A 24280-nucleotide genomic window follows, 5' to 3' on the forward strand; every position below is an offset into this window, starting at 1 on the left:
TCCGGAGCAGGGTGATGAGGATACGTCCCTTGTCCCCACGGGGTCCCTGCAGCGTGCCCGGGCTGGTGGCTCCTGCAGCCAGCCCTTGCCCGAGCTGTGCTCGACGCTCATTTTCCCTCCCCGGTGCCGTTCACAGCTTTGGCTCCCCTTTTTTTGGGGGGGGGGGGGGGGGGGGGGGGCGCGGGTGGGTTTTGCCACGAGCCATCGGGCTCCTGCTTCAGCAGAGAAACCCAACGCACCGTAAAACGAACGAAAAAAAAAGGCAAGGAAAATAAAAAAAAAACAACGGGGGGAAGAAAACCACCAAAAGTTTCCCAGCGCCACGAGGGTCCTTCCACCGCCGTGCCGTGGTGGCATCACCGGTGTTTGGGAGCGTTGCAGTCCGGAGCCCGAGGTGAGCCTTCGCTTTCCGATGCTCCCGAGCCAGCACCGGCGGCGTGGCCGAGGCTGGGGCGAGCGTCCCCGTCCCTCTATAGCACCAGCACCAGGAGGAGGATGGGCACGGCGGGCAGGATCCGGCCCGCCCAGTGCCGGCTGCCGCCTGCCTTGGGGTCCACGAAGGTCTTCTGGTCTGGCATGGTGTCCGTGGTCAGCTGGGTCTGCGGGCGAGGGAAGATCAGGCAGTCAGCGACACCCTCAGGTTTATTTTTGGGGGGAAGGAGCCTATTATTTTTGCCCATGGGTCGGTGAGAAATGCAGTCCCTGGGATGAGGTCCCCGCAGCAGCACCCCCTCCCCAGGCTCTCCCCTGCCCCCAGGTTACCTCTGAGTAGCACAGGCTCTGCTCTTTGGACTTGTTTAGCTTCTGTCCGTGCTCCTGGAGGGGAGGAAGGAGGCAGGCTCAGGGCAGGCTCCTGCACCCGGGGCTGAACCCCAGGGCTGGGCTCCCTGGGGTCTTTGCTGGCCCCTTGTTTTTGCAACCAAAACTGAAGCTGCAAGCGTGGACACAGCCCCATCTGAGTTCCAGGTTCATTCCCCCTGCAAATGACCCTGCTCAGCACCACTGTGAAACCCACAGGAATCGGTGCCCCCATCCCCAGAGCAAGGCACCCAGCCACAAGCCCAGCAAAACATGAGAAAACTCATTTTCCCAGTTTCCCAAAACCACATGGAATGCAATCGCTTGTTTGCACCCTGAACAAGCCCGGGGCAGAAGTGGGGCTCGGGACGGGTGCTGAGCATGGAGCAGGATGCAAGTCCTCCCTTCCCTGAACCAGGACCCCCGGTCCCACCCGGCAGAGAGGGGGGTGCTGCCCCAGGGGGGGCAGTGCCGGGTCCCTGTGCTCCAGCGTGAAATGGAGCCGCTGATTGTCTCATGGGCCGGTAACTAGAAGACAGAAGAGGTAATTACTCGAGCGTGCCGGATCTAATTAGAGGCTGCCCAAGGGTGACATTGCTGCCCGCACGTGCTGCGGGCAGAGGCGATGCTCCCCCGGCTGCGCGCACCCACCGCTGGCACAGTGCTGGCTGCAGCCGTGCAAAGGGTGCTCAGCGGGCACAGCACCGCCTGTGCTGCAGAACCACTTGGAGCAGGACCAGGGGGGCCAGATCCTGCCAGGCACCTGGGTACCAACAGCCCATGCAAGCCAAGCCGTGCGCTCGTGGCTCGCACTGAGCTGTGCCAATTGCAGAAGGGTTTTTTGGAGGTCCAGAGCAGCCCAGCACTGCACCAGCACCCCCAGTTTGCAGCAGGGACCGGGCTGGGCTCCTACCTGGATGGAGGTGCAGGTGGTGATGACGCTCGTGTCGTACATGGTGTTGCTGTAGTTGATCTCATCGGGCAGGGACGGGGTTTTCTCCGTCTTGGGCAGCACGGTGATGGGGAGCAAGGGCTTCTTGGGGGTGAGGTTCACGTCGGTGCCGTTGCCGAAGGCCTGGATGGCGTTTCCTGGGTGGGCAGGAGAAGACATTTACGTGGGGGCCGTGCGAATGGGGTGCTGGCCGTGATGGGCAGGGGAAGGAGGGCGATGGGGGAGTGCCTTACGGAGGCAGGGGTTCTCCGTGAAGTCCCTGAGGAACTTCTCACACTCTTCCTCCAGGTTGCCGCTGCCTTTGCAGGAGCACCAGGGCGAGATTGTGATGCTGGTGGTGCTGGCGTCCACATAGTTGGGCGTCATGTCGAAGCCTGCGCCCGGGAGAGGAAGAGGAGGAGAGATGAGGGGCTGAGGATGGGCTGTGGATGGAGAGAGCCCTCCTCGCCATTTCCTGTCCGAGCACTCACCGATGAGCCCTGCGTAGGAGCCCAGGCACGCCTGGTAGTTGTCCCCGGGGCAGCTCGTCAGGGACTGGAAGGAGGCTTGGCAATTAGCATGGAAATCAGCCAGCCGGGACCTGGGGGCAGAAACAGGAGGGAGAGGGACGGGATTTCACCTCCGCTGCCGGTACCGAGCGACTCAGCAGCGAAATTTGTAAAAAACAAAGGAAACGAAAGAGGATGAACAGGATATAGAGGAGAGCTCAGTGAGAGCTGGAGGCTCCGGAGCTGCAGCGTGACCCCAGCAGGCGCCCACCCCCAGGCAGGTACCCCCCACCCCAGGGACCCCCACCCCTGTCCCTGCTGCTCCCCAGTCCCCACCCCACCGCTGCCACCCCGTAAAACTTCCCCACCTCATCTGGCCGCGCCGCTCCCGGCATCGTTACACGACTGTAAAATTTGACTGCTTGTTTTTATCTTCCCCTCGAAACGTTAAAGCTCAGAGTGCAATTAAAATGCCGGAGGTTGGGGTTTGTATGTTTTTCTTTTGTGGCTGAGATGGGAAAAAAAACAAACGGGAGCCTTGCAGAGAGCCCAGGGGCTGGGACAGTCTCATGTCCCTTTCCTTGGGACAAACCAAGTCACCGCAGTGGAAGGATCAAGAAATGTGAAGGATGTAGAAGGGGATGGACAGATGGACTGGGCAGACAGACGGATGGAGGGCAGTTTTCCAAATTGACTCGGTCATTAGATGGATAGACACGAGGCTGAACTGTGGCCCGGGCTGGATCTCAATCACAAGGAGCAGTCGCTGCGAAGCGGCCAAGCTGCTGACACTGTGGATGAGACCTTGCATTTCACAACAGAAAACCTCCTCAGCTCTTTTTCTCACGCGTCATATAGAAAGAAGAAAGCATACATTATTTTCTTTAGCTTCCTTTTCCTTCCTTCTTAATTAAATGTCATCTTTGTCCAACCGGTGATTGAATCATCCAGCAGTACCTGCCTAAAGCCACGAGAACTGATGAAAATAAAGGCTAGAAACTGTTGTTTTTTAAATAGGAATGATTTGTTTTCAGGAGGTTTTTGATCAAATTAAATGGAGGAACAAATGAAGCAGTGATTGAATGAGGTAGAAGGGATCTGCAGCAATACCTTACATTTATCCAGCACTTTTCATCACAACCGCTCTTGAGCGCACTAAAGGGAAAAGGGCGCAGGCACCGCCTAATCGCAGCCAGTGCCAGGGAAGGGGACAGATCCTGCTCACCAGCACGTGGCCAGAAGCCTGCTGCAGCTTCACGTGTTACGTACCGGGGGAAGGACAGAGGAGGGAACAAAGCCCAGCTGCTTGGGGCTGCTCCAGGGCACCGGCTGCTCCATGCCGGAGCGCAGCGCTTGGTGCAGCACAGCCTTTTTCCTGGAGACTTCTGCTGTTTCCAGCCACCCGTGACTGGGGCTTTTTCCAAACCACCGATGCATCCATCTCTCATGGAGCAGCTGAGTCTCTTTTTGGGAACTCCCCCACCCTTCACACCCCAGCATCACCCCATAGCATCCCTTCTGCTGCTTCCCACGGCCGGCTTGCGCGCAGCTTTTGCCCATCAACCGGCGGCTGGCGGTGCCAGTTGGATTATTTCCCCGCTTCCACCAGCTGTCTGACCCACTTAGCGCCTCCCAACAGACCACAAATTTCCAGGGCAAGGTCGGCCTCTTCATCTGGGTTATTGGAGCACTCGTGACGAGAAGATGGGACTCCTGGGCACCGCTCGCTAGACGTGGGGAATGCTAAAAATCAGCAGTAAGGCAGCTGGCACCCTTTTTACCAAGACACGCAGCCAGGGATGTCTGCTCGCTTGTGTGGGGAAACCTTGGGGTCTGGGGCCCAGAGGGGAGAGCCTGGGTGGGCATCACACAGCAGCAAAGCCCCAGCTCTGCTCCTTGCTCGTGGTTCCCACCGCAGGGAGGTATTTTGGACTCCCTCCCTCGCTCCGCGGGAGATAAAGTTTCCGACAGCATTTCCCTCTGCCCAAATCAGAGGCGAAGGCACGTCAGTTCTCTTATAGAACTGTGGCAAGTTCATCACCGAGTGCCATGAAAATTTGTCACGCTGCTCCCGGGGGCCCTGCTCCTGGCTTGTAGCATCCTCTAAGGCAAATGTTATTCTTTTCATAATACATGACAAGCCAGCTGGTAATCTTTCCAGAATATCCAAGCCAGATGTCACTCTTTCCGTTGTATACAATGAGTTCGCAGTCGGTGGATGAGGCTCGAACTGCCAGGAATAAACCTTACTGGAACCAGCCCACGGCTTCTCAGATTTCTGCTTTTAAGTGCCCGGGCAAAAAGGAGATGGAGCCAAGTCCATCTGAGCAGAGACAGGAGGAGTTTGTGCCAAACTGCTGGCTCGCGGCTCGAGGTGCAGGTGGGCTCAGCCAGTCCCTGCCTCGATACGCAAGAGCTGGGCAGGAGCGAGCGGGGCTGGCAGCTGGGGTCAGTGATGGGGAAAAAAGGAAGACACCGAGCATGACCTCGTCCATGTCTGCTTTCCTGAAGGGCCTCCAGGACAACCCTCTAATGATATACATCCTTCAAAGCCAACCCTTCCATGGCAGGACTTGCATTTTTCATTTTAGGTGCTTGCCAGCCCCTCTGCGAGGTCATAGAATCATGAAGGTTGGAGAAGCCCTCCAAGATCGTCTGGTCCAACCATCACCCTGCTACCAACGTCAACCACATGTCCCTAAGCACCAGGTCCAACCCCAGTGGGGTTTCCTTCTGGGCACCCATCCCAGATAACTCATCTCCTGCCTTGGTACCACGCAGGAAGGCCTCAGCAGCTTGCCAACGTGACACCTTCTCTCCAACATTAAAAGTTACCTGCACAGCAGAGAATTTCAGATTTTTTTTTTCCTCCACTTGTTGGTACATTGCGATTTTTGAGCAGAAAAATCCCCGGAACAGATGCGAGGTGCCTAATTGGGTGCTAATTGTTCCCATCACCACATGCCTATAAGAAGTCCGAGCCCGGCGCTGGTAATAATTCTCTACCCATCAAAGCGAACAGCATCAGGCTCTCGAATATTTCATGCAGAAAATGTCCGAGCTGCAGAGATTACTCAAGACATGTTTTTCACAGGCAATTTACAGGGACCAAGGAAAAATGGCTTTAATAGACATCAGCGCGGAGAGGCGGCATAGAAAAAATGCCTGCCCCCCCTCCCCACAGCTCGGTGGATGTTCAAGGAGCTGTGACAACACACAAAGCCCAGCAAGACATAAAAAGCTCCCGGGACCCACTGGGTGCCCTCCTCCCGGTCGCTTGTCCTGCTGGAGATGGATGCATTTGGAGCCAGGGGATGCAGAAATAAAAACTGAGCATCCGACAGCAAGGGCGGCATGGCCAGGTAACGCAGCGAGGCGTGGGGATGGCATCGGCTAAGGGAACAAAAGAGAAGCCAGAGCAGGACTCCACTGCTCTGGATGACCCTCTACAAAAGCTAGGAAATAGTTCACAGGGGAAAAAAGGATGGGTGGAAATACTTGTTTTATCCAGGAAAAGTTATCGGCCAACTTGGCTTTATACCTGATTTAGTGAAAATCACGTCTTTGGAGGATGAGCACCGGTGCTCATAACCAGCCCAAAGCTGCCCAGGGAGATGGGGACAGCAGGAAAGAGGCAAAAAGAACAAACCAAAGGAGAACAAAACAAAGGAGAACCCCAAAATTACAGAGTAAGAAGAGCCAAGCTAGCTTGAGAAAAAGGAAACGAGGGCAGAGACCAGGGGCTAGGTTGGAAGTTGTTAGTTAATAAGTTTAGTTACCAGATGTATTTTAGGACACTGCATATTGATTCATCACGGGTAAGAGCGGTTGAATGATTTTTTTTATCCTCTTGCCTATGCTCAAACCCTATCATTACCCGGTAAGGGAAGGGAAGAATTAAACACACGCATCATTTGATTTTAATTGAAGGACTGTTCTATTTCATTGAACTGCTAACTAAGCCGAACAGGAGATTGTGTTTACATAAGCAAACCCTGAGTCAGTATAGACTTGCTGTCACATTAAGTCAATACTTATGAAGGCTCTCTATTTAATTATTCAGTGCGAATTGACTTATTATTGTGTTAAGAGTGTGGGCAGCCTTGAGCAAGGTGGCCACGGAGCTGAGATCGCTCCCGGCTGCCTCTGCACATGGGTGCCCACGGGGTCCCCCGGGAGAGGCACCCCACTTACATCCTCTCTCCTCCCCATTCCTTCCTTCGGTGGGAAGCCAAAGCCCCCAGCCCTCACAGATTTGATATTTTAGGTCCAATTCAGAGGTTTTTGCAGGTAATTGCAACCCTGATGCAGGCACCCACATTGGGGACCCCGCTGACCATGCCCTGTTCCCCCTTGAGATGCTAGCACCGCTCCCCTCTGCCTCTCCCGGAGCTGCTGCTAAATCCAGGAGCATTTTTCCCTCCTCCTCCTGCTCCTCCCCGACCACGGACAGCTGAGCCACGCTTCCAAGCTGCTCTCATTACGTGGCATAATGAGAAAGTTGAGCTGCGCGCCGCTGTTTATCAAGGCGACATCCATTACAGATGGCACTTTGTGCTCAGCAAAGGGCGTGAAGGCGAGGACGCGGGCTTAAAAGAAAGCATTTTGCTCCCGTGTTTTGGTGTTTAATTGATACGGAGCCAAGTCTCCCCCTTGGGTCATCAGTGATGGAGCAGTGATGGACCCCTCCCCTGGGCACGGCTCAGGAATTGGATTCACAACCACAGCCAAAATGAGGCTATTTCTGCCCAGTTTTACCAAAATGAACCTCACCAACACACACACACGGACACAGGGGTCCTGCTAGGAGCCAGGCAAGATCCATCCCTCCCCACCACCACAAACACTGCCTGAAATACACCGAAAACTAGAGGAAAGTCAGGAAAATGAACAGCCACCCTGCCTTTGGATGCTGAGGAGCAAGAGCCAGTGGAGGCTGGGAAATTCTTCAGCACCAGCATCAGTGAAGCATATAAGACCAGATTATTTGTGTTCCCGACTTGCTGATGCAAGATGAAAAATACAGCAAACTGCAGCTGCTGAAATCAGCTCTTTTTTTTCCCCTCTCCTTCCCTTTCCCCTTAGCTGAGGTTAGTGTTTTGCAAAAGGTTTTTATATTCTGGGAGCTAAAACCTGTCCGTTGCAATCAGGCACAAAGCTCAGGGAGTTTGTCAGGCTCCTCCGCTGTGCCAGGAAGAGCTCCCCGCACAAAAAGCTGCACAAATTGCAGCCATCTGGACTTGATTGCACCCTGCCCTCATGGCTGGAGCTGGGTTTGGGGACTGGGAACCTCACGGAGGGGTTCGGTGGCCTCGCAGGTGCTCCTGCTCTGAGCATCCCCAGGCACCCAGCTTGGTGCTGATCACTGCAAAGTGCAGAGGAAATGTCCCCATAAAGGCACATCCCCGTACTGAGGGCTTCACCCTTCATTAGGCATTCAGCTGGGAGGCCTAATTAGGGTCTGAGCCCATGCAGGAGTGTTATCTCATCTCCCATCACTGGTGGAGCAGCAGCCGGTCTGCTCCTGAGTTCGCTGCCCTTGCCAGTCCCATGCTCTAATAAGGATGAGCATCAGTCTGTGATCCTGATCTGATAAGTGCAGGCATATTTCCTTATCCCACAAGGGACTGAAAGCTGCATGTGCCCACGGGCAGGGGTGCAAAGGTGCAGAGGGTTTCATGCCCAGTTGCTTCTAGGTGGGTGCAAGCCAGGGGCGGATGCTGTGGGAAGCAGGACAAAGCCAGCACACTGCTTAGACATGATCCCAGCACCCGGTGATGACCCTGGCAGCTATCCTCTCGCCAATCCTTCGTTATTTCTACAGGCAGAGGAGAGCGGAGGCCCCCAGCATCAGTCCCACAGACCACTCCCCACCTGCAAAACCAGCCCCAGGACGCGGTGCTGGGACTCAGCTTGGATCAGGCTGAACACCGAGGGGAAGAAGCACAGAGACGGAGGGGGAAGGATGGAGGAGACCCCAAACCAGCAGCGGGGCAATAAAGCACATCCCGTGCATGCACGCCTGCTTGCTGGGAACACACAGCGCACCCAGCCTCTGCCAGAGCTGTTCCCATCCCAAATACCTGGGATGAAAAAGCCAGACCCTCTCTCACTTGCAAAGCAGCATCAATACAGCAAAAAAAAAAAAACTTTTTGTTTGTTTTGTTTTCCTGCTGGCCTCCGGGGAGGGAGCTCAGCTCAGGTGCAGGCACTGCTCACCCCGGATAGGTCACCGCTTTTAAACACTTTCGCAGCTGCAAAACCGAGGAGGTCAAGCGAGCTGCTGGAGCGTGTCAGCATCCCCAGGCTCCCCGCCGCAGGCTCTTAACCCTTCTTACACCCCCGTGCTGCAGCGTGGTTAATGCAGCTGCTTGTGATGGGAGTGTGAGGTTTGGGGAGCCCCCCCCCCCGCCCCGAGCAGAAGGGACAGGATGGGACCTTCCTGCAGCACAGGCCAGTGCGTACCATGTACAGCCTTTGCCAGGTCCCATTGTCGGGAGAAAACAGCCAAGATTAAGGCAAAAATCTCTGCACACCGATGCTCAAAGCTGGATCCAGGAATAAATCAGGGTTTGGGGCACCTCTCCCTAGCCGGGCAGCATCATTTACTGCCAGAAAATGCATTTCCCCCATAGAGCAAACAGCCCCAAACCCCCAAAACGGGTTGTTCCCCCGCCACTAGCTGGGCACATCCACAGCATTTAACGCCTGAGCAAGCCTCTCCTGCTGACAGAGAGGTGCTGCCATTAATTTGGCTGCGGCTCAGTGCAGCCCTGATATCTTTTATTCATAGACATTGGCGTATTGTATTACTTTTTGATAAAAAGCCACATTCCCACACTTCAAACGCAGTTGCTCGCAGCCGGGGGAGGACCCAAAGCGCCGTTATTTATTTTGCCACTGGGCTGTGGGAACCTCCATCACCGTGATGGCAACAAGACCGTCCTCCTCGTAGCAAACTTATTCTTTACGAGGCTGATCCGGACCCTGGAGGGTGACAGGAGGTTTTTTGCCCTATGAATAATGAGTTTCATAATGGAGAAAAAGCCTGATCTCCCCCGACTTCGCTTCAGCACCGGGAGAAGAGCGCGTTTCGCCGTGACGGAGTTTCGCTGTGGATGCTGAAAGCACACCGAGGGATTTTGTTGGGTGTGGGGGTCCCCAGTGTCACAGAGCCTCAAGATGAACGTTTGTCCTCCCCACGCCTCGGGGAGATGGAGAGCCCCCAAAGCTCACAAACCATACACAGCCCTGCACAAACCCGTGGGCTCACCCCGCAACAAGGGGGGGGGGGGGGGGCAGACTCTGGGCCCCCTCCCAGCACACCAACCTCGCCACAAGTGGCCAGAAACCCTTAACCCTCCCCATTTTACACGACAAAAAAAAAAAAAAAAAAGCTGGGCTAATGGAGGACACCCAGCCAGTGAACACACACAGCTGGGAGGATGCAAAAGCCTCGGGGCAACCCACAAAGATGGAAAGGAGCCGTGCAACAAGAAAGCAATGCAAAACCAGCCACGGCCCCCGTGCAAAATCCCCCTCCAGCACCGTGCAGAAGCCGTCGCGGATCCCTTACCGGCAGAGGTGGTCGGCCCGGCACACGTTGCGCAGCTCCAGGCAGTTGGGCTTGTGCTTGTCCTCGTAGGAGCAGGAGGGGACGATGGTCTGCCGCCGGCGCTCGGCGCAAGCCTGGTCCTTGCAGGAGCAGAAGAGGAGGCGGTAGGTGTACTCGCTGGGCACGCGGTCGAAGAACTGGCGCAGGGCTTTGTGGCATTTCCGCCGGCTGCAGTGCTCGGTGGCCGAGATCTCCTTGCTGCAAGTGGAGATGTAGCCCGAGCGCAGGCGCTTGCAGTTGTCGTTCAGGTTGCAGGCTTTGGCCGCGTCCAGGCAGTGGTTGCTTTTGGAGTTGGTGGCCGGGTCCATTCCTGCCCCGAGAGCGAGAGAAGGGGAAGAGGTGAGCCTGGTCCCTGGGGACACGTCCTCGAGCCCCAAGGTGCCACCAGGAAGGGGCTGGCACCGCCGTGTCCCTGCTGTGCTGGAGGTGGGGAGGGGATGTACTGCCACGGTCCCCCCATCCTTTCACCCCCCGCACGATCTGGAAGCCTTCTTCCAACAAGGAAGGAGGTCACGCACACCAAGCACACACGGGGACCTGGTTAAACTATCTTCAGTGCATAATTCATGCCATGAATTTACATTTTTTTTCCTCCAGTCAATTATTCGAAGAATAATTATTAATTATCCAGCCTGCTCCAGCAGAATAATCTGATGAGCTTCACGGGGCCCAGCCAGCCCCTGTATCCCCTCCTGGGGCTCCCAAAAGCCAGGCCACCCCCAGCCATGACCCCAAAAGGGCCAAGTCCCGCCCTGGCAGGGACGATGGGGACAGAGCTAGGCACCAGCCGTGTCCTGCATCCACCCCGGGAATCCCAGGTGTCAGCAAATAAAGCAGCCAGGGAGAGGATGGACAGAGCCAAACCACCAAGTGGGAACAAACGCTGATTTTTTTCTATTTTTTTGCTTTGTTTTTGTCAAAATGATGAATTGCCCTTGGCAGGCCAGGTGCTATTTTAAAAGTCACCTGACTGCACCAGCAATTTCTTCCCTAATTTCCTCTCCTTCGCAGCCCAGCCAATTTCGTGGATTCTTCCATTGTCTCCTGGCTTCTACTGGCAAAGACAAATGACAGCACTGAGGAGGGTTTCCTACCGGGCGTGTTTGTAAGGCCCTGGTAATTAGCAAATGGCAATCAGCTGCCTTGGGGAGCATGGTTCCCCTTCCTCGCTTTGCCTCTTTGAGTGCAGTGATGCCCATGGCCCTGCTGCAACCCAGGGCATGCAGGATCTGGCTCCCCAGGTGAGGAGAGTTTTGGGGGCACCATTTGCAGCCCAGGACCCAACTTGGGCTCATTTTCCTGCAGTTTTATCCAGCTTGGCATGAGCACCCCAGCCTGGAGCTCCTGCAAGCAGCAACACCTGCGTTAATAGGTCCTAATTAGAAGACAAAACCTGATTTCTCCCCAGTTTTGTCCCGTGCAACCCCCCCCGGCTCCCACCCTCTGTGCAGAAGGGGTGCTGCCAGCCCCCAAGCCCACCCGCCAGCATCCCTGGGGAAAGCTGCTCTGAGCGTGTCGTCAAACACATCACCGGTGGGGTTAATGCCCCCTGAGATGGGGGGTTTGATACAACACACCTAAAGTGAGTGCTTCTCGTGATATTTGATTTATAAGCACATCTGCCTCGAGAAATGGTGCAAGAGGCAAGGAGGTCGCCGGAGCTGAGAGAGATGTTTTATGGAGGGTGATGGGAATAAAGCTGTGAGAGGGGGAGAAAGGAGCAAAGAGGAGCTTTGCGCCCTCCTGTGCAACCCCAAAGAGGGGACGGGGCAGGAATTTGGCTGCAGGAGCCCCCCTAGCCTGGCGGTGCCACGGGGTCCCTCCAGCCAAGGGCTGATGCCAGAGGAGCAGGAGGGGATGAAGTGTTTGAAGAGGAAGGAGGAGCACAGTTCTCCTTTCTGCTGGTCCAAAGCAGCCCTTGGCTCCGCAGGGGGATGCAGGGAGCCTTCACAGCCGGCAGCTCTCCAGCACGAGCGTGGGATCTGTGCAAAGTGCCGGCTTACTGCCTAATCCTCCCGAGCACCGTGCCTGCCCTGCCCCGGACCTGCAGGGACCTGGATGCATTTTAATAGAGCCGATGCTTGAGAGCGCAGGGTTCCTGGGGAGCTCATTAATAAAGCACAGGCATGAAAATTTCATGAGGCGGGCAGGAGACGGGGGCCAAGGAGCTTCGGGAGCAGCGGGAGACGCGGTGCCACCGGCTCTCCCTGCCCGATCGGAACAGGACGGGGCTGGGGGCAGAGGAGGAGGAGGGCAATGAGGAAGGCAGCACGGGCTGAGCCTGGCCACCCGGTGCCCACCAATTCTTGGGTGCTGGCCCCATGCTTCCCAAGCAAGGGGCCGAGCCTGGAGGGGAGCTGCTGCAAACCCTGGTGCTGGGCGAGCCTCTTGATCTCGCTGCTCCAGTTCCCCCAATTCCTTCTTGCCCACGCCTGCCTCTTTCACCACGGCTTCTGTTCCTGCAGGGCACTGGGCAAGGCTCTTGTTTTGCACCATCCATCCTCACCGGGACGCTCTGCTCTGCCCCGTGCAGCTCAGGGGGCTCTGCCCCCAGCCCCCTGCTCCCCTTGTGCTCCCAGCTGGGGCGCGAGAAACCAGAGCCCAGCTGCGAGCATCGCCTCCCTCCCTCCCTCCCTTCCTCCTCGCAAGGTAACGTAATCCCTGCGTTATCCCCACAGGCAATTAACAGCGCGCCGGCTCAGCCTTGTTATCCAGAAACAACAGCAACAGCTCATTTGCTTCAGCCACTTGGGCTGCGGGTCAGGGCTGGGGGTCCCGGGGGGCTCTCCGCACCCCCAGCCCCACACGAGGGGGATGGAGAGGGGCTGGAAGCAGCAGCGAGGCCACCCCGGTGGCCACGGCACATCTGCGGAGCGTAGCCCCCGGTTCCCCCTTTCCCGAAAAGCCGGAGAGGCTTCCTTCCCCTCTCGCCTTGCATTTCTGAATAAATCAAGCCGTGAGCGTTTAATCCCCCGCTCCAGAAACTCCGCTTTTCCGACTTTCCAGCGGCTGAAATATTTCCTTGACGATAATGCAATCCAAAAAGGCACACGGGAGATGGGAGGGGGGTGGCATCGGCATCCCGAACCGGCGCTGAGCTCCCCGCGGGGAGCCTCGGAGAGGGGCTCCAGGAGCCAAAACCCGGCGGGTGACGGCAGCGAGGGGCTCCCCGAGGTGCACCCATGAGCTGGGCGCACGGTGAGGGGTGCCGGGGGGGCGCAAGGCTCCCCGAAACCCCTGGGTGGCTCTCGGGGAAAGGGTTAAGAGGAGAAAGAAGCCAAGGCATCGCTGACCTAATTCAGAAGAGGGGTGGTGGCAGAGCTGAGGGTTGTCATGGAAATAGATGGCAAAAAAAAAGTTCCTAATGGACCATGGTGGTGGGGTTTGGGTTTGGAGAGGAGGGCGTAGGGCGGAGAGGTGCTCCCAAGGGCTCTGCTCCTCCTCCGAGCAGCATCCCAGGGCTCAGCTCCAGGCCAGCAACCCCAGGGAGGGACAAACAGGGTCCCCCCCCCCGGCTTCCCAGCCTCCGAGGCCACAGACAGGGCATCCCTCGGCTCCCAGGACACAAAGGGCTTTTCATGCAGGACCCACGGGCAGCGGGAGGCTCTGCGCCCCGTCCAAGCCTCCCCCATCTCATGCCACAACCCCAGTGGATGTGGCAAGACAAACAAGTGACTTACAAATCCCAAAGCCCACCTTCTCTACTTATTATTCACCCATGGCTGGAGTCCAGAAGGTAAAAAAACGTAAATCACAGCCTGGGGGGAATTTAGAGCCCAGCAGGAGGACGCTGTCGGTGCTCCGGGCAGGGGCAGCACCGGACGATGCCCAAGCACCAGCTCTGAGGAGATGGAGGAGAAGTGGGCAGGGAGATTTCGGGCAGGGAAATTTCAGGCAGGGGGATTTTGGGCAGGCCAAAGGTGGGCTGGGGGAGTGCTGGAGTGAGCTGCAGGGGAGGGAGCTGCAGGGTTTCACCGGCAGGGAGCTGGGTTGCAGGTTTGTATTCCCGGGCAGGAGCAACCAAACCGGCGGAAGCATGTTGCTTTTATTACCTGAGAAAATTGAAGCGAGTCTGAATATATCAGAGAGACGAGAGGTGACCGGCTCGTAGGGGGAAGCTTCATAAAATTCTTCTCCTGGAGTGGGAGGGAGGAAAGAGAAGGGGAAGAGGAAGCAAATTAAAAGAGCGCAGTGAGCGAGCGCGGCCGCACCGGGCACGGCCACCTCCAGCTGGAGAAGGGCAAAGCAAGAAGCACCCCAAGCACAGCCCTGCGGGGCAGGAGGAGCCCGCTTGGGCCATGCTCTGGGTGATTTTTGCTGGCTGCCATGAGCTCGGCTCCTTGCCCCAGCTGGGTTTGGCCTGAGCTCGGGCTGAGCCCCACGGTTCAGCGAATTCACACGCACAAGGTCAACGTCCCGCCGGCACGGCCGCACAGCCCCGGCCAGCTGCACGCCGGAGCTTTAAGGGTCTGGACTCAAGGCCGGATTTTTTGTTGTTTGTTTGTTAACGAAAAAAGCATTTCCTTAAAAAAGAAGGCTGTAAAAAATGTCTTCCGCTCCGCTCTGCCTCTGGTGCGCTTTGGAGAAATGGGATGGTTGTCGTGGGGTGGGGGGACGCAGAGCTGGCCGGAGAAGCAAATCGTTTCAGCACCAACCTACCCACCCTAAATTCCTCCTTCCTCACCTGCCAGGGGAATCCCCAGCCCAGCCGCTTCTCCCCCCCTGCCCTAAGCACAAGCCCACGTGCTTTTGCTGCGTGCCCTTCGTGTAACTCCAGAGAAATTTGATTTCAGGAGAACCGCAGCTCTCGGGGGAGGAAATGCTCTCCTCAAACCCCATGAGCCGCAAGATTAAAAAAAAAACAACACAGACTATATATTTAATATATATATAAAAATAAATCAGTGGCCGGACCTGGAAAGCCCCGGTCAGAGGCTGAGCACCAGCCTGGAGCATCGATTTCCATTGTGCCTGGCAGCCCTCGGGCCGGATCCTGCACCCTGGTGCCCTCGCTGGGGGTAACCCCGCTGTGCCCCACGGCTGCAGCTCTCCCGGCCACCATTAGCCCAAGGCAGCAGCATTTAGCCCATTAATTTTAAGGATATTTAGGGATTATTAAGGAGCCACTTGACGTGCTGGAAAACAAGCTCGTGATGGGGTCGGGAGCGATGGGGGAGGGCACGAACCCAGCCCTGCAGCCCCTCAGCGCTGTCCCTGGGGAATTTTGGGGAGGGCAGAGCCGGGAGGGGAGATGGGGAGACCCCAGCTGGGGCTGTGGCCGTGGGTTTCCAGCCCTGTCGTGCTCAGGGGGATGCTGCATGATGCTACGGGGGGGCAAGAGCCCCCACCAGGGACTGATGATGATGATGGTCCCGGAGGAACCAGGCTCCGGGCAGCGTGTCCTCCCGTTTTGCTGGGTTTCCTAATGCTCCAGTGACAAATAGCACCTTTATTAAAGTGCATTTAGGAAACACTGTAACCTCACGGTATATTGCTTTGCCAATGCAATAAATAATTAAATACTAGCTGAACCCTGCTGCTTGCTAGGAAAATTACCGAGCATTAAAAGGGCAGCGGACTTTTCTTGAGCTCGCTGAGATGCAATTAACCTCCAGGAACGAGGCTGGAGTGAAAGCAGCCCTCCTTAATGGCAAGACTGCCTCGCTCCCGCAGCCCAGGGGCTGGATGGAGGCGGCCGGGGCACAGCATCCTTGCTAAAGGCACGAGGTCGGGGCCTACCCCGGGCTCCTCGTGGCTCTCCCACTCGCTGGTTTCTGCATCTTTAAGCTACGAGCTGCTGCATCTCCCCAGAGTCTCTAGACCTGGTAAAATCTCCTGTTTTTCCCCCACGAATCAAAGCACAGGTCCTGGAGTACCCATCAAGCACTAAAGCTCCCTCCATTCATGTCTGCAAAGCCCTCTGAAACCGCTGAAGGAAGGCTGCTAATGAGGGGTAGAGAACAATTAAGCACTAATTCCTGCTCTGGGCGGGTTTGGGGGCTCGCTCATCCCTGAGCTGACCCAGATTTGAAGGCAACTCCAGCAGGGCTCGCCGCAGGGGGCTGCGTGCTGGGGTGCAAGCACTCCTCATCCCTGCCACCGAAGGCTCCCAGCATCACCAGCCTCTCCTCTGCCTTCAATCCCAGCTCCCGGGGGTGGGCAGAGCCCCGTGCCCACTGCGGGAATGGTTGTGGGGTCTGCCAGGGGGGATGCTCTGCCCTCTGCCAGGGAGAGATTCTCCTCCGTGGGCTGTAAAATGTGCCCCCATCCCCTGCACTCCTCTTGAGGAGGTGGATATAAGCCAGGACAATCAAACAGCAGAGGACCAGGAGTTTTTCCACGCCCAGATTCCCGGTGGAAATGGGGCCAAGCTGCCACCACACGCTGTGCTGCAGGTGCTTGCGCACAAGCTGCCACTGCCCAGCCGGGTGCATGCCCTTGCATGGGCTGTGCCGCGACCCGGCGGCTCTGGAGCAAGATTTTTGCACAGGCTGGAGCTGGATTTAAGAGCTTCCATGTGCAGAGCCGGCCGTAAGCCCATTAGAGGGATCTGTGCTGTCAAACTGGTGCTGGCTCTGCCCGTCCCCAGCCTGGCAAAGCTGCGCGGGGGTGGCCGGAGAGCCGAGCAAACCCCGTGAGCAGCAGCCCCAGCCCCAGGCGAGCCCCTCCCCACCAGTTTCTCCCTCTCCAACCAGTTCCCAGCCCCTCTGAGCCCTGGGCCAGGAGCCAGCCGGGTGATGGGGCAGCCCCAGCCCCTGTGGTGGCCTCGCAGAGGGGCGAGGGGCCGAGGAGGAGCCCCCGCAGGCAGCAGCTAATCCTGCCTTCGATGCACAACCCAGCCCCGGCCTGGCCAAATCCAATTTCAATTACCTGCGCTGCTCCAGCCTCTGATTTACTCCTCCACCAGGCTGCAGTTACGGCAGCCTCTGGAGCATCACTCCTGCGTGGCGCGATCCCAGCGAGCCCGCCCTGCTGCCAGCCCTCCCGGAGCAAGGACTGGGGGGGGGTCTGGGGGGCAGCGAGGACCTCTGCACCCCAAGGGGATCCCCACAGCCCCTGAGATGCTGCAAAGACCTTGGTGCCAGTCCTGGTGCCCCTGGAAAGGGCAGACAGAAGGGGAAATGCCGGATGCTCTCAAGAAACTCCCTCCTACCCTCTTTGTCCGCAGACCTCAGAGCACTTTGCCTTTCAGATGGGAAGAGGAGACTTGGGGCTTGCCCAAAACCACAGGAAAAAGCCCCCGTTTCCTCCAGCGTTCGTGGCAGACGAGGCTGTGGGGCTTGCTTCCAAGGCTCCCCCGCACCCCAGCCTCTTGCAGGGGGGAACGGGGTGGGTACAGCCTGCAAACCCTGCTCACACGTGGGCAACAACCCCGCAGCCTTTGGGGGACACGATTCGGGACCAGGAGGGAGGCAGTGGCAGGAGAGGAGCCCTGCGCCCACGCTCAGCTCCCTCCCCACCACGTGGTAGCAGTCAGCTGTGGCTGCCAGCACAGCCCCCAAACCCATTTCCCCCTTGCCCCAAGCCCACCGTGGGCACACCGCCCCCATCCCATCCCACACCACCATCCTCCGACCAAGGGGGGCACCAACCCCTGCGCAACCCCCAGCCCCATTCTGCTGGAGAAAGCAGCAACCCCCAGACCCCCCAGACCCCGAATAGGTCCGGGACCCCCGCGCCCCATCACCCCCAACCCCACCGCCACCCCGCAGCACCCAACCCCGTACCTTCGGTCAGCCCGAGGTGTATACTCCAGTAGATCTGAAGGCACTGCAGCTCCTTCTTCATGCCCCGCTTGCAGCGGCAGTCGTAGAGGGGGCTCTCCTGCAGCACCTCCAGCGCCGCCTGGCACTCCTTGTTGGCCAGCATGGTGTTCCTGTCGCGCCCCGCCAGGCACTGCCGCAGCGTGCGGTACCGCGAGCTGCAGCTGGGCTCGGCCGCGCACAGCTCGTTGGCTCGCACGCAGTCCACGGGCGCCCGCCAGCCCTGCGGGTCCTGCCCTGGGGGGGACGGGGGGGCGGCCAGCGAGCGGAGGGTCTCATCTGGCCCAGGGGAGGCGGGAGGAGAGAGGAGGGCAGAGAAGAGGTGAGGGGGTGTTGGTGGGGAGAAGTCCTTGCCCCGTGCGCACCCGCCCCGAGACGCCGAACTTCAGCCCCCAGCCAGGTGCCCTGCAGCGGGGTGCAGATGGGGTGCGGGTGGGTGCAGGGAAAAGGGTTGGGGTTGGTTCAGGGGGGATGCCAGCCCCGAAATCCACAGAGAGATGCGAGCAGACTCTGCACCGCTCCCCTGCACCCCTGCACCGCTCCCCTGCACCTCCCCACTGCTCTCCTGCACCCTCCAAAACCCCGCAGCACCCCAGAGAGGGATCACATCCTTCCTCTGCTCCCAGGCCCGGCCTGCCTGGATGTGTCCTCAGTTGCACCCTCCGAAACCATGCAGCACCCCCCAAAACCCCGCAGCAGCCCGGAGAGGGATCGCATCCTTCCTCCGCTCCCAGCCCCTGCCCTCAGCTGCAGCCTCGCCAGGGGGCTGTGACGCAGGGGGACACCGGCCCCTCCATTCCTCATGAAAAGCAAAAAGCAAACGGACAAACACGGCGTGTTTCCAGCCCTGGTGCCCGCGGAGACGAGCCTCCGCACACGACACCTCCAGAGCAAGCCAACCCAAACTCCCCATGCGCATTGCTGGCTTGTTGGTTTTTTTTTAGGTTGGGGCTCAGCATTTTCAGCCCGGCCATGGGATTATCAGGGCGTCTGACTCATGGGTTTTGAGCTCCCGGGCTCGGCAGGGCTGCAGAGCAGCACAGCTCGGCGCGAGCTCTCCCCCCAGCACGGCCTCCTGCCTGCCTCTGTGCTGCACCCCTCCAGGAGGCCGTGCTCCAGCTGCTGCCCTCGCCGCGGGCCCTGCCTTGGCCGTCGGCCCCGAGCTCTCCCCGTCCTGCCAGGCACTCCCTGAGCTCTCCCGTTATTCCCATCGCTTGCTCGCTTTTTGCTTTCCAAAAAAATTCTGGCTAAGCAGAACCCCAGGCAAGGCGGGTGTCCCTTTGTGGGCGCATGGGGAAGGGGGACAGGCTGCAACAGTCCCCAGCCGAGCGATGGGGACAGGGAGGGGACAGCAGAGCCCCTGCCACTCCTGGGCCCCCATCTTCAAGCCTGCAATTGCAGGCAGGGAAAGCCCTGGAGCAAGCAAAGACGGGCACGGTGGGACGTGGGGGGCATTCTCGGCCACTCCAGGGGGTGATGCACAGGGACACCCCACTGCGTGCAACGCCCCCGCCACGAGCCGTGGGTGTCACTGCCCGTGGTGCCACGGGGAGCAGCTCCTGGAGCAGCAAATGTCAGCCTCCAGCTCCAAGCCCCTTTCCCTCTCCGTGGCCACTCGTCCGGGTACGGCGTGGGGACAGTGACACCTACAGGCATGTGACAAGGGCCACCCGTGTCCCCCCGCCCACGGGGCCACGCAGGGAGCTCCACGCAAGCAGGGCTCGTCCCCTGCCACCGCACGAGAGGGGACACCGGGGGCTCGGGCGGCTCTGCAGGAGGGACAGAGCAATGCGGGGCTGGGACCGCGTCCTCCTGGGCTTCAGCTGGTGGCCCCAAAAGACCATCGGTGTGTTTGGAGAGGTCTGGAGGGCGTCCAGGTGAGCAGGAGCAGCCACAGGGCCCCTCTGTCCGTGTTAGATCCAAGGTGGGGTGGCAGGTTTCCCTGGCCACGGCTCTCCTCGGCCTCTCGGGATTATATTCCACAGGGGAAGCAGGCAGGGTCCGTGCACGGCGGGGGCGAAGCTGGCATCCCCAAACGCTCCCCAGGGCCGAAATGCAAGCTCTTCGCCACGAGACGGGTGAAGTTGTGGCGCTGCGAGAAGAAAGGGGCCGGCTCTGCATCCTCGCACGTCGGGAAACCACAGCCTTGAGCCTCCCAGCGAGCTGGGACAAGCTGCTCCTGCAGGGCGCTCGGCTGCCAGACAGGCAGAGCCATCCCACAGCTCGGCACCACGCCGTCTCTCCTCGTTCATCCCGGCTGCACATCCCTCTGGCTCCAGCCCCAAGCCCAGAGCTCGGCTCCAATTCGTGCTCCTGCCTCCACGAAGCCTCGCTGCAGGTCCCGAGCCTCTCCTCCGGCCGCGCTCCCCTCTCCTCGCCGCCTCCGTGCGCCTCCCGGGCAGGGTCCACAGGTGCCGGGAGGGTGCGGGGAAGGGAGACAGCTTTGCTCCGATGCAAAAAGCTCTGGAGCTCCTGGAGCATCCTCCCGAGGGGCCCAGCACCCTGGGCAGCGTGGTGCCGGGGTGGGAAGGCCAGCAGTAAATCCACCCAGCACCACCACGTCCGAGCTGTGGATGCCAGCAGCACCGCGGAGCAGGGCACAGAGCTGTCCTGCTCCGGAGGAAGGGCGAAGCAGCCCGGATCTTTGCCCCAAAGCCAGCCACACGCTCAGCCCCGGCCGGACAGGCTGGAATCAAGGTGTTATTTCTGGGACCCCCCTCCCCTCCTGCCCCACGGCACGGCCGGGCCGGGCAAAGCCCCCCAAAACCCTGCAGGGGTGCAAGGTGGGGCAGGCTGAGCCTTCGTCCTACTCAAACCGAATCACGTCACGGACAAACCACTGGCTAAACTCATATCAATAAAACACCCGCAGGGAATTTCAGCGTAATCCTCGGCCGGCTCGGGGGGGTCAGAGCACAGCACGGATTCGCAGGCAGAGGCACAAACCTCCGCCAGCCAGGGAACGAGGCAGCATCAGGCTCCGTAGCCACCGTTCCCTTTTAGCTGTAATGCTTTTTTTCCTCTTACTGGTCGTGCCAGAGACCTTTGGCCACAGGCAGAGGGAAATATTTATCCTCGCAACTTGACTAAAAACAACAACAAAAAAAAAAGAATTGCTGAGGAGCACGCAGCCTCCCAGCCTTGCTGTCGTGGTAGCAATTGCGTTATCCCAGCCGAGAGGGATATATATATATATTTTTTTGTCTCTCCAGAAAGAAAAGCCCAGATGTTAAGAGTTAAACCAAGAGCTGGGCTTCCTCCCTGCCCGGCCCCGCCACGCACCCAGGAAGCCCCAGGGGCACGGGGAAGGGGCTGGGGGTCTGGCTTTTGGGCTGCCAGCCCTGCGAGGAGGACAGACCGCGGCTTGGATGCCTCAGGTGGAGCATCCCGGCGGTCCCTGCCCTCCTGAAGCCCCCTCGTGAGACCTCCACCAGCGACTCAGCCGTGCCTACAAATGGGGCTGCCCCCCCGGCAGCCCCCATCGTGCCCCCAGACCTCGCTCCCTCTGGCTCAGCTTTGCGCCCGGACCCTGACAGTCCCCAGCAGGTCACAGGGAAGGACACCCCAAATTTTGGCTCAGCCCCCCGCCGCCCAGACCCGCATCCACACCAGCGTGGGGGCAGCACGCAGACCCCTCTCCACCACGGCACAGCATCCCCCCCCCCCCAGCCAGCAGGATTACATCGGGGAGCAGCAGAGGGGATGAGCACCTGCCCCCCCCCTTCACCCAGGGCGCTGAGCATCCCCGGAAGGTGCTGAGCACCCTGCACAGGGTGGGTCCTCCGCCGTGGGTGCCCTTTCGGGAGGTTCGTGTGCCAGCCCTCTGCAGCTCCCCGTCCCTTCTCCTCGGCCTCGCAGCCGAGGCGAGCTCGGCGGAGTTTTTCCAGGCTGCTGCAGAGCTTTCGGGATCGCTCGCACGCAGAGCCAGCGGGGTGCAGGCGCTGCCGTAGCCACGGCTGGAACACAGCACACGAGCCGCAGCCCTACACACAGCAGGGCAGCTCGCTGGCTTCCCGGGGGGAAAACGGGACCCTGCTCATCTGCTTCTTTTACACCCCGTGACCAATACAACCTCTGACTTCTCCCCTTCCCATCCCTTTCCAGCTGCACCTTCCCCATCGCTGCAGGAGGCTGCCCTAGAAATGCGAAGCGTTCTTCCTGGCAGCCACCAGAGCTCCTAAATAACTCACACATGATCGAAAGCAAGGCGCACGGATTGCAACAGCGGGGACGGCGATTCCCCGAGCACACGCACACGCGATTAGCTCAACTTTCCGAGCCCGCTGCTCCACGCCGAGCTCAAAGGCGCCTGCGGGAACGGGGGGCACGAAGGGCGCTGGGGGGCTCGGGGTGGGCAAATCCTCCGAAACGCAAATCCTCACGGTGCTGCCAAGGCGAGAGGGGACCGGGATCGTGCGGGGGCTCTGCTGCCACACGCCGGCCGCGGATCCTGCGCGGTGCCTTGGCCAGAGCCACGTCCCCGCCGTCGGTGCCCCTGGGGGGCTTCCAAGGGGTTGGCCGGGGTTTACCCCCCTGCTTTAAGCTTGGGTAGAGCATAGGCAGAATCTCCTGGCCCTAGTGGAAATCCCGCCGTGCGGTGTCTCGCCTCATCCCCCTCCTGATCCGGACGAAGAGCCAGCGGATGCGCAGCGCCCGCAGCCCGCGGGCAGGGCAGGCCAGGGCAGGGCAGGGCAGGGCAGGGCTGGCTGCCACTCACCTACGAAGAGGACGATGCAGAAGGCGTTTGCCAAGATCATGTTAGTAAATCCACGAGCTCCTCCACGGGCGGTGGAAAAAAGGAAAAAAAAAAAAAAAAGAAAAAAGGAAAAAAAAAAAAAAGGAAAAAAAGGAGGGAAAAAAAGGGGGGAAAAAAGGATCGGGGAAGGAAGCAAAGCCCCCAGACGAGCAGGTAGATCCCAAATCCGCACAGCTCTGCGAAGAAAGGCGAGGTGGGGGGGTGTGGGGGCGCTCCGCCCGGCAGCGGGGCTCGGAGCTCGGAGCCCCCCCGCACCCCCGGCCCGCTCCGCGCTCGGGGGGCACCGCGCACCGGGCACCGGGCACCGGCACCGAGCACCGGGTACCGGGCACCGAGCACCGGCCACCGGCCACCGGCCACCGGGCACCGAGCACCGGGCACCGAGCACCGGGCACCGGGCACCGGGCACCGAGCACCGGCCACCGAGCACCGCCGGCTGCCGGCGGCTCTGAGCCGAGCGGGGGCTGCGCGCCCGCCTCTGGCTGCCGGCGGGGGGCGCGGCGAGGGGCGGCTGCGCTGCTCCGCCGAGCCCCGGCGGAGGAGAAGGGGCAGAGCCGCCGGGGCCGCCCCGCTCCTCCCCGTCCCTGCCCTCTCCGCCCCTCGGCGGGGCTCGGGAGAAGAACGGGAGGGGGGCAGAGGAGCTGCGGGCGCCCTTGTGCCGCCCTTCGGTGGGGTAGGGGCTGGGGGGTGCGGGCCGGGGGATGTGGCGGAGGGACGGCTCTTCATCCGTGGGTCCTTGCATCCCTGTGTCCTTCCATCCCTGGGTCCCTAAATCCCTGTCCTTTCATCCCTGTGTCCTTCCATCCCTGGGTCCCTGTATCCCTGCGTCCCTCCCTCCGTGTGTCCCTATATCCGTGTCCTTTCATCCCTGTGTCCTTCCAGTCCTATGTCCCTTCATCCCTGTGTCCCTATAACCCTGTGTTCCTGTATCCCCGTCCTTCCATCCCCGTGTCCCTATATCCCTTCATCCCTATATCCCTGTGTCCTTCCATCCTTGTACCCCTCCATCCCTGTGTCCCTATATCCCTGTGTCCTTTCATCCCAGTGTCCTTCCATCCCTGTGCCCCCCCATCCGTGTGTGCCCATATCCCTGTGTGCCCATATCCCTGTGTCCCCCCATCCCCATGTCCCCAAATCCCTTCGTCCCTCCATCCCTCCATCCCTCTGTCCCCCTATCCCCCATCACCCCACAACCACCCCCTCCTGCACACAATGGGGGGACCCCAGGGTGCCCCTCTCCGGCCACCACCGCCACAGAGCCAAAGGTGAGCCCCCCCCTATTCCCCCCCCCCCCAGCCCCCAGGGACCTGCTCACCCCCCAGCCCCGCTGTGACCCCAGGGATGGGGAGCAGGGACCCCAGCAGGCTGCGGGGACACAAGGAGGTGGCCAACCAGAGAAATGCCACCAGCTCCTTGGGGGGGGGAACAGCGGGGGGGGTAGGGGACCTGCCATCTGATCTGCACGTGGGAGGCATCGCACACCCCCGCACATGTGCGTGCACACGCAGCACGCGCACGCAGCCAGCGGGGGAATTATTCAGTCATTCACGGCTCCGCAGACAGCCCGCTTCCAGGCAGCCCCGAGCTCAGCCCTTCCCCATGCCCCCCCCTGCATCACCGCTGGTGTGTTTGGGGACGGGGTCACCTCCATCCCGACCCCTCTGCCTGCCCCTACAAATATCCAGGGCCGTGCAGAGGCGTGGGGCTCGCCTGCTTCTGGCTCCCCCGGCCACCACCGCCTCCTCCCAGCGCTGTCCTCCAAGCCTGCCGTCCTCCCCGGCCCAGGAAAAGGTTCAGAAAGAAGTGGGGGGGGGACACAAACGGATCAGAGCACTAAGCATTAGCGAGGCTTCTCGTGTAACATCCTTCCCGTCCTATTCTTTTCCTGCTCTTTGCTCTCCCTGGCTT

At 59.7% G+C, this 24280-nt stretch overlaps 1 protein-coding gene across 1 annotated transcript; it reads right to left on the reverse strand.

Moving 5' to 3' along the window:
* Positions 1-470: 470 nt before the first annotated feature.
* On the reverse strand, positions 471-22373 carry GFRA2 (GDNF family receptor alpha 2). The gene is made up of 9 exons (XM_035562799.1): positions 22334-22373; positions 17581-17895; positions 13906-13989; positions 9815-10163; positions 2221-2330; positions 1984-2124; positions 1712-1887; positions 763-816; positions 471-599 (listed from the first exon to the last, which is right to left on the reverse strand). Exons 1-9 carry the CDS (start codon positions 22371-22373, stop codon positions 471-473), a joined length of 1398 nt encoding a protein of 465 aa, XP_035418692.1.
* Positions 22374-24280: the final 1907 nt, after the last annotated feature.

Source organism: Cygnus atratus, chromosome 27 (assembly GCF_013377495.2).
Source record: "Cygnus atratus isolate AKBS03 ecotype Queensland, Australia chromosome 27, CAtr_DNAZoo_HiC_assembly, whole genome shotgun sequence".
Classification (NCBI taxonomy): Eukaryota; Metazoa; Chordata; class Aves; order Anseriformes; family Anatidae; genus Cygnus; species Cygnus atratus.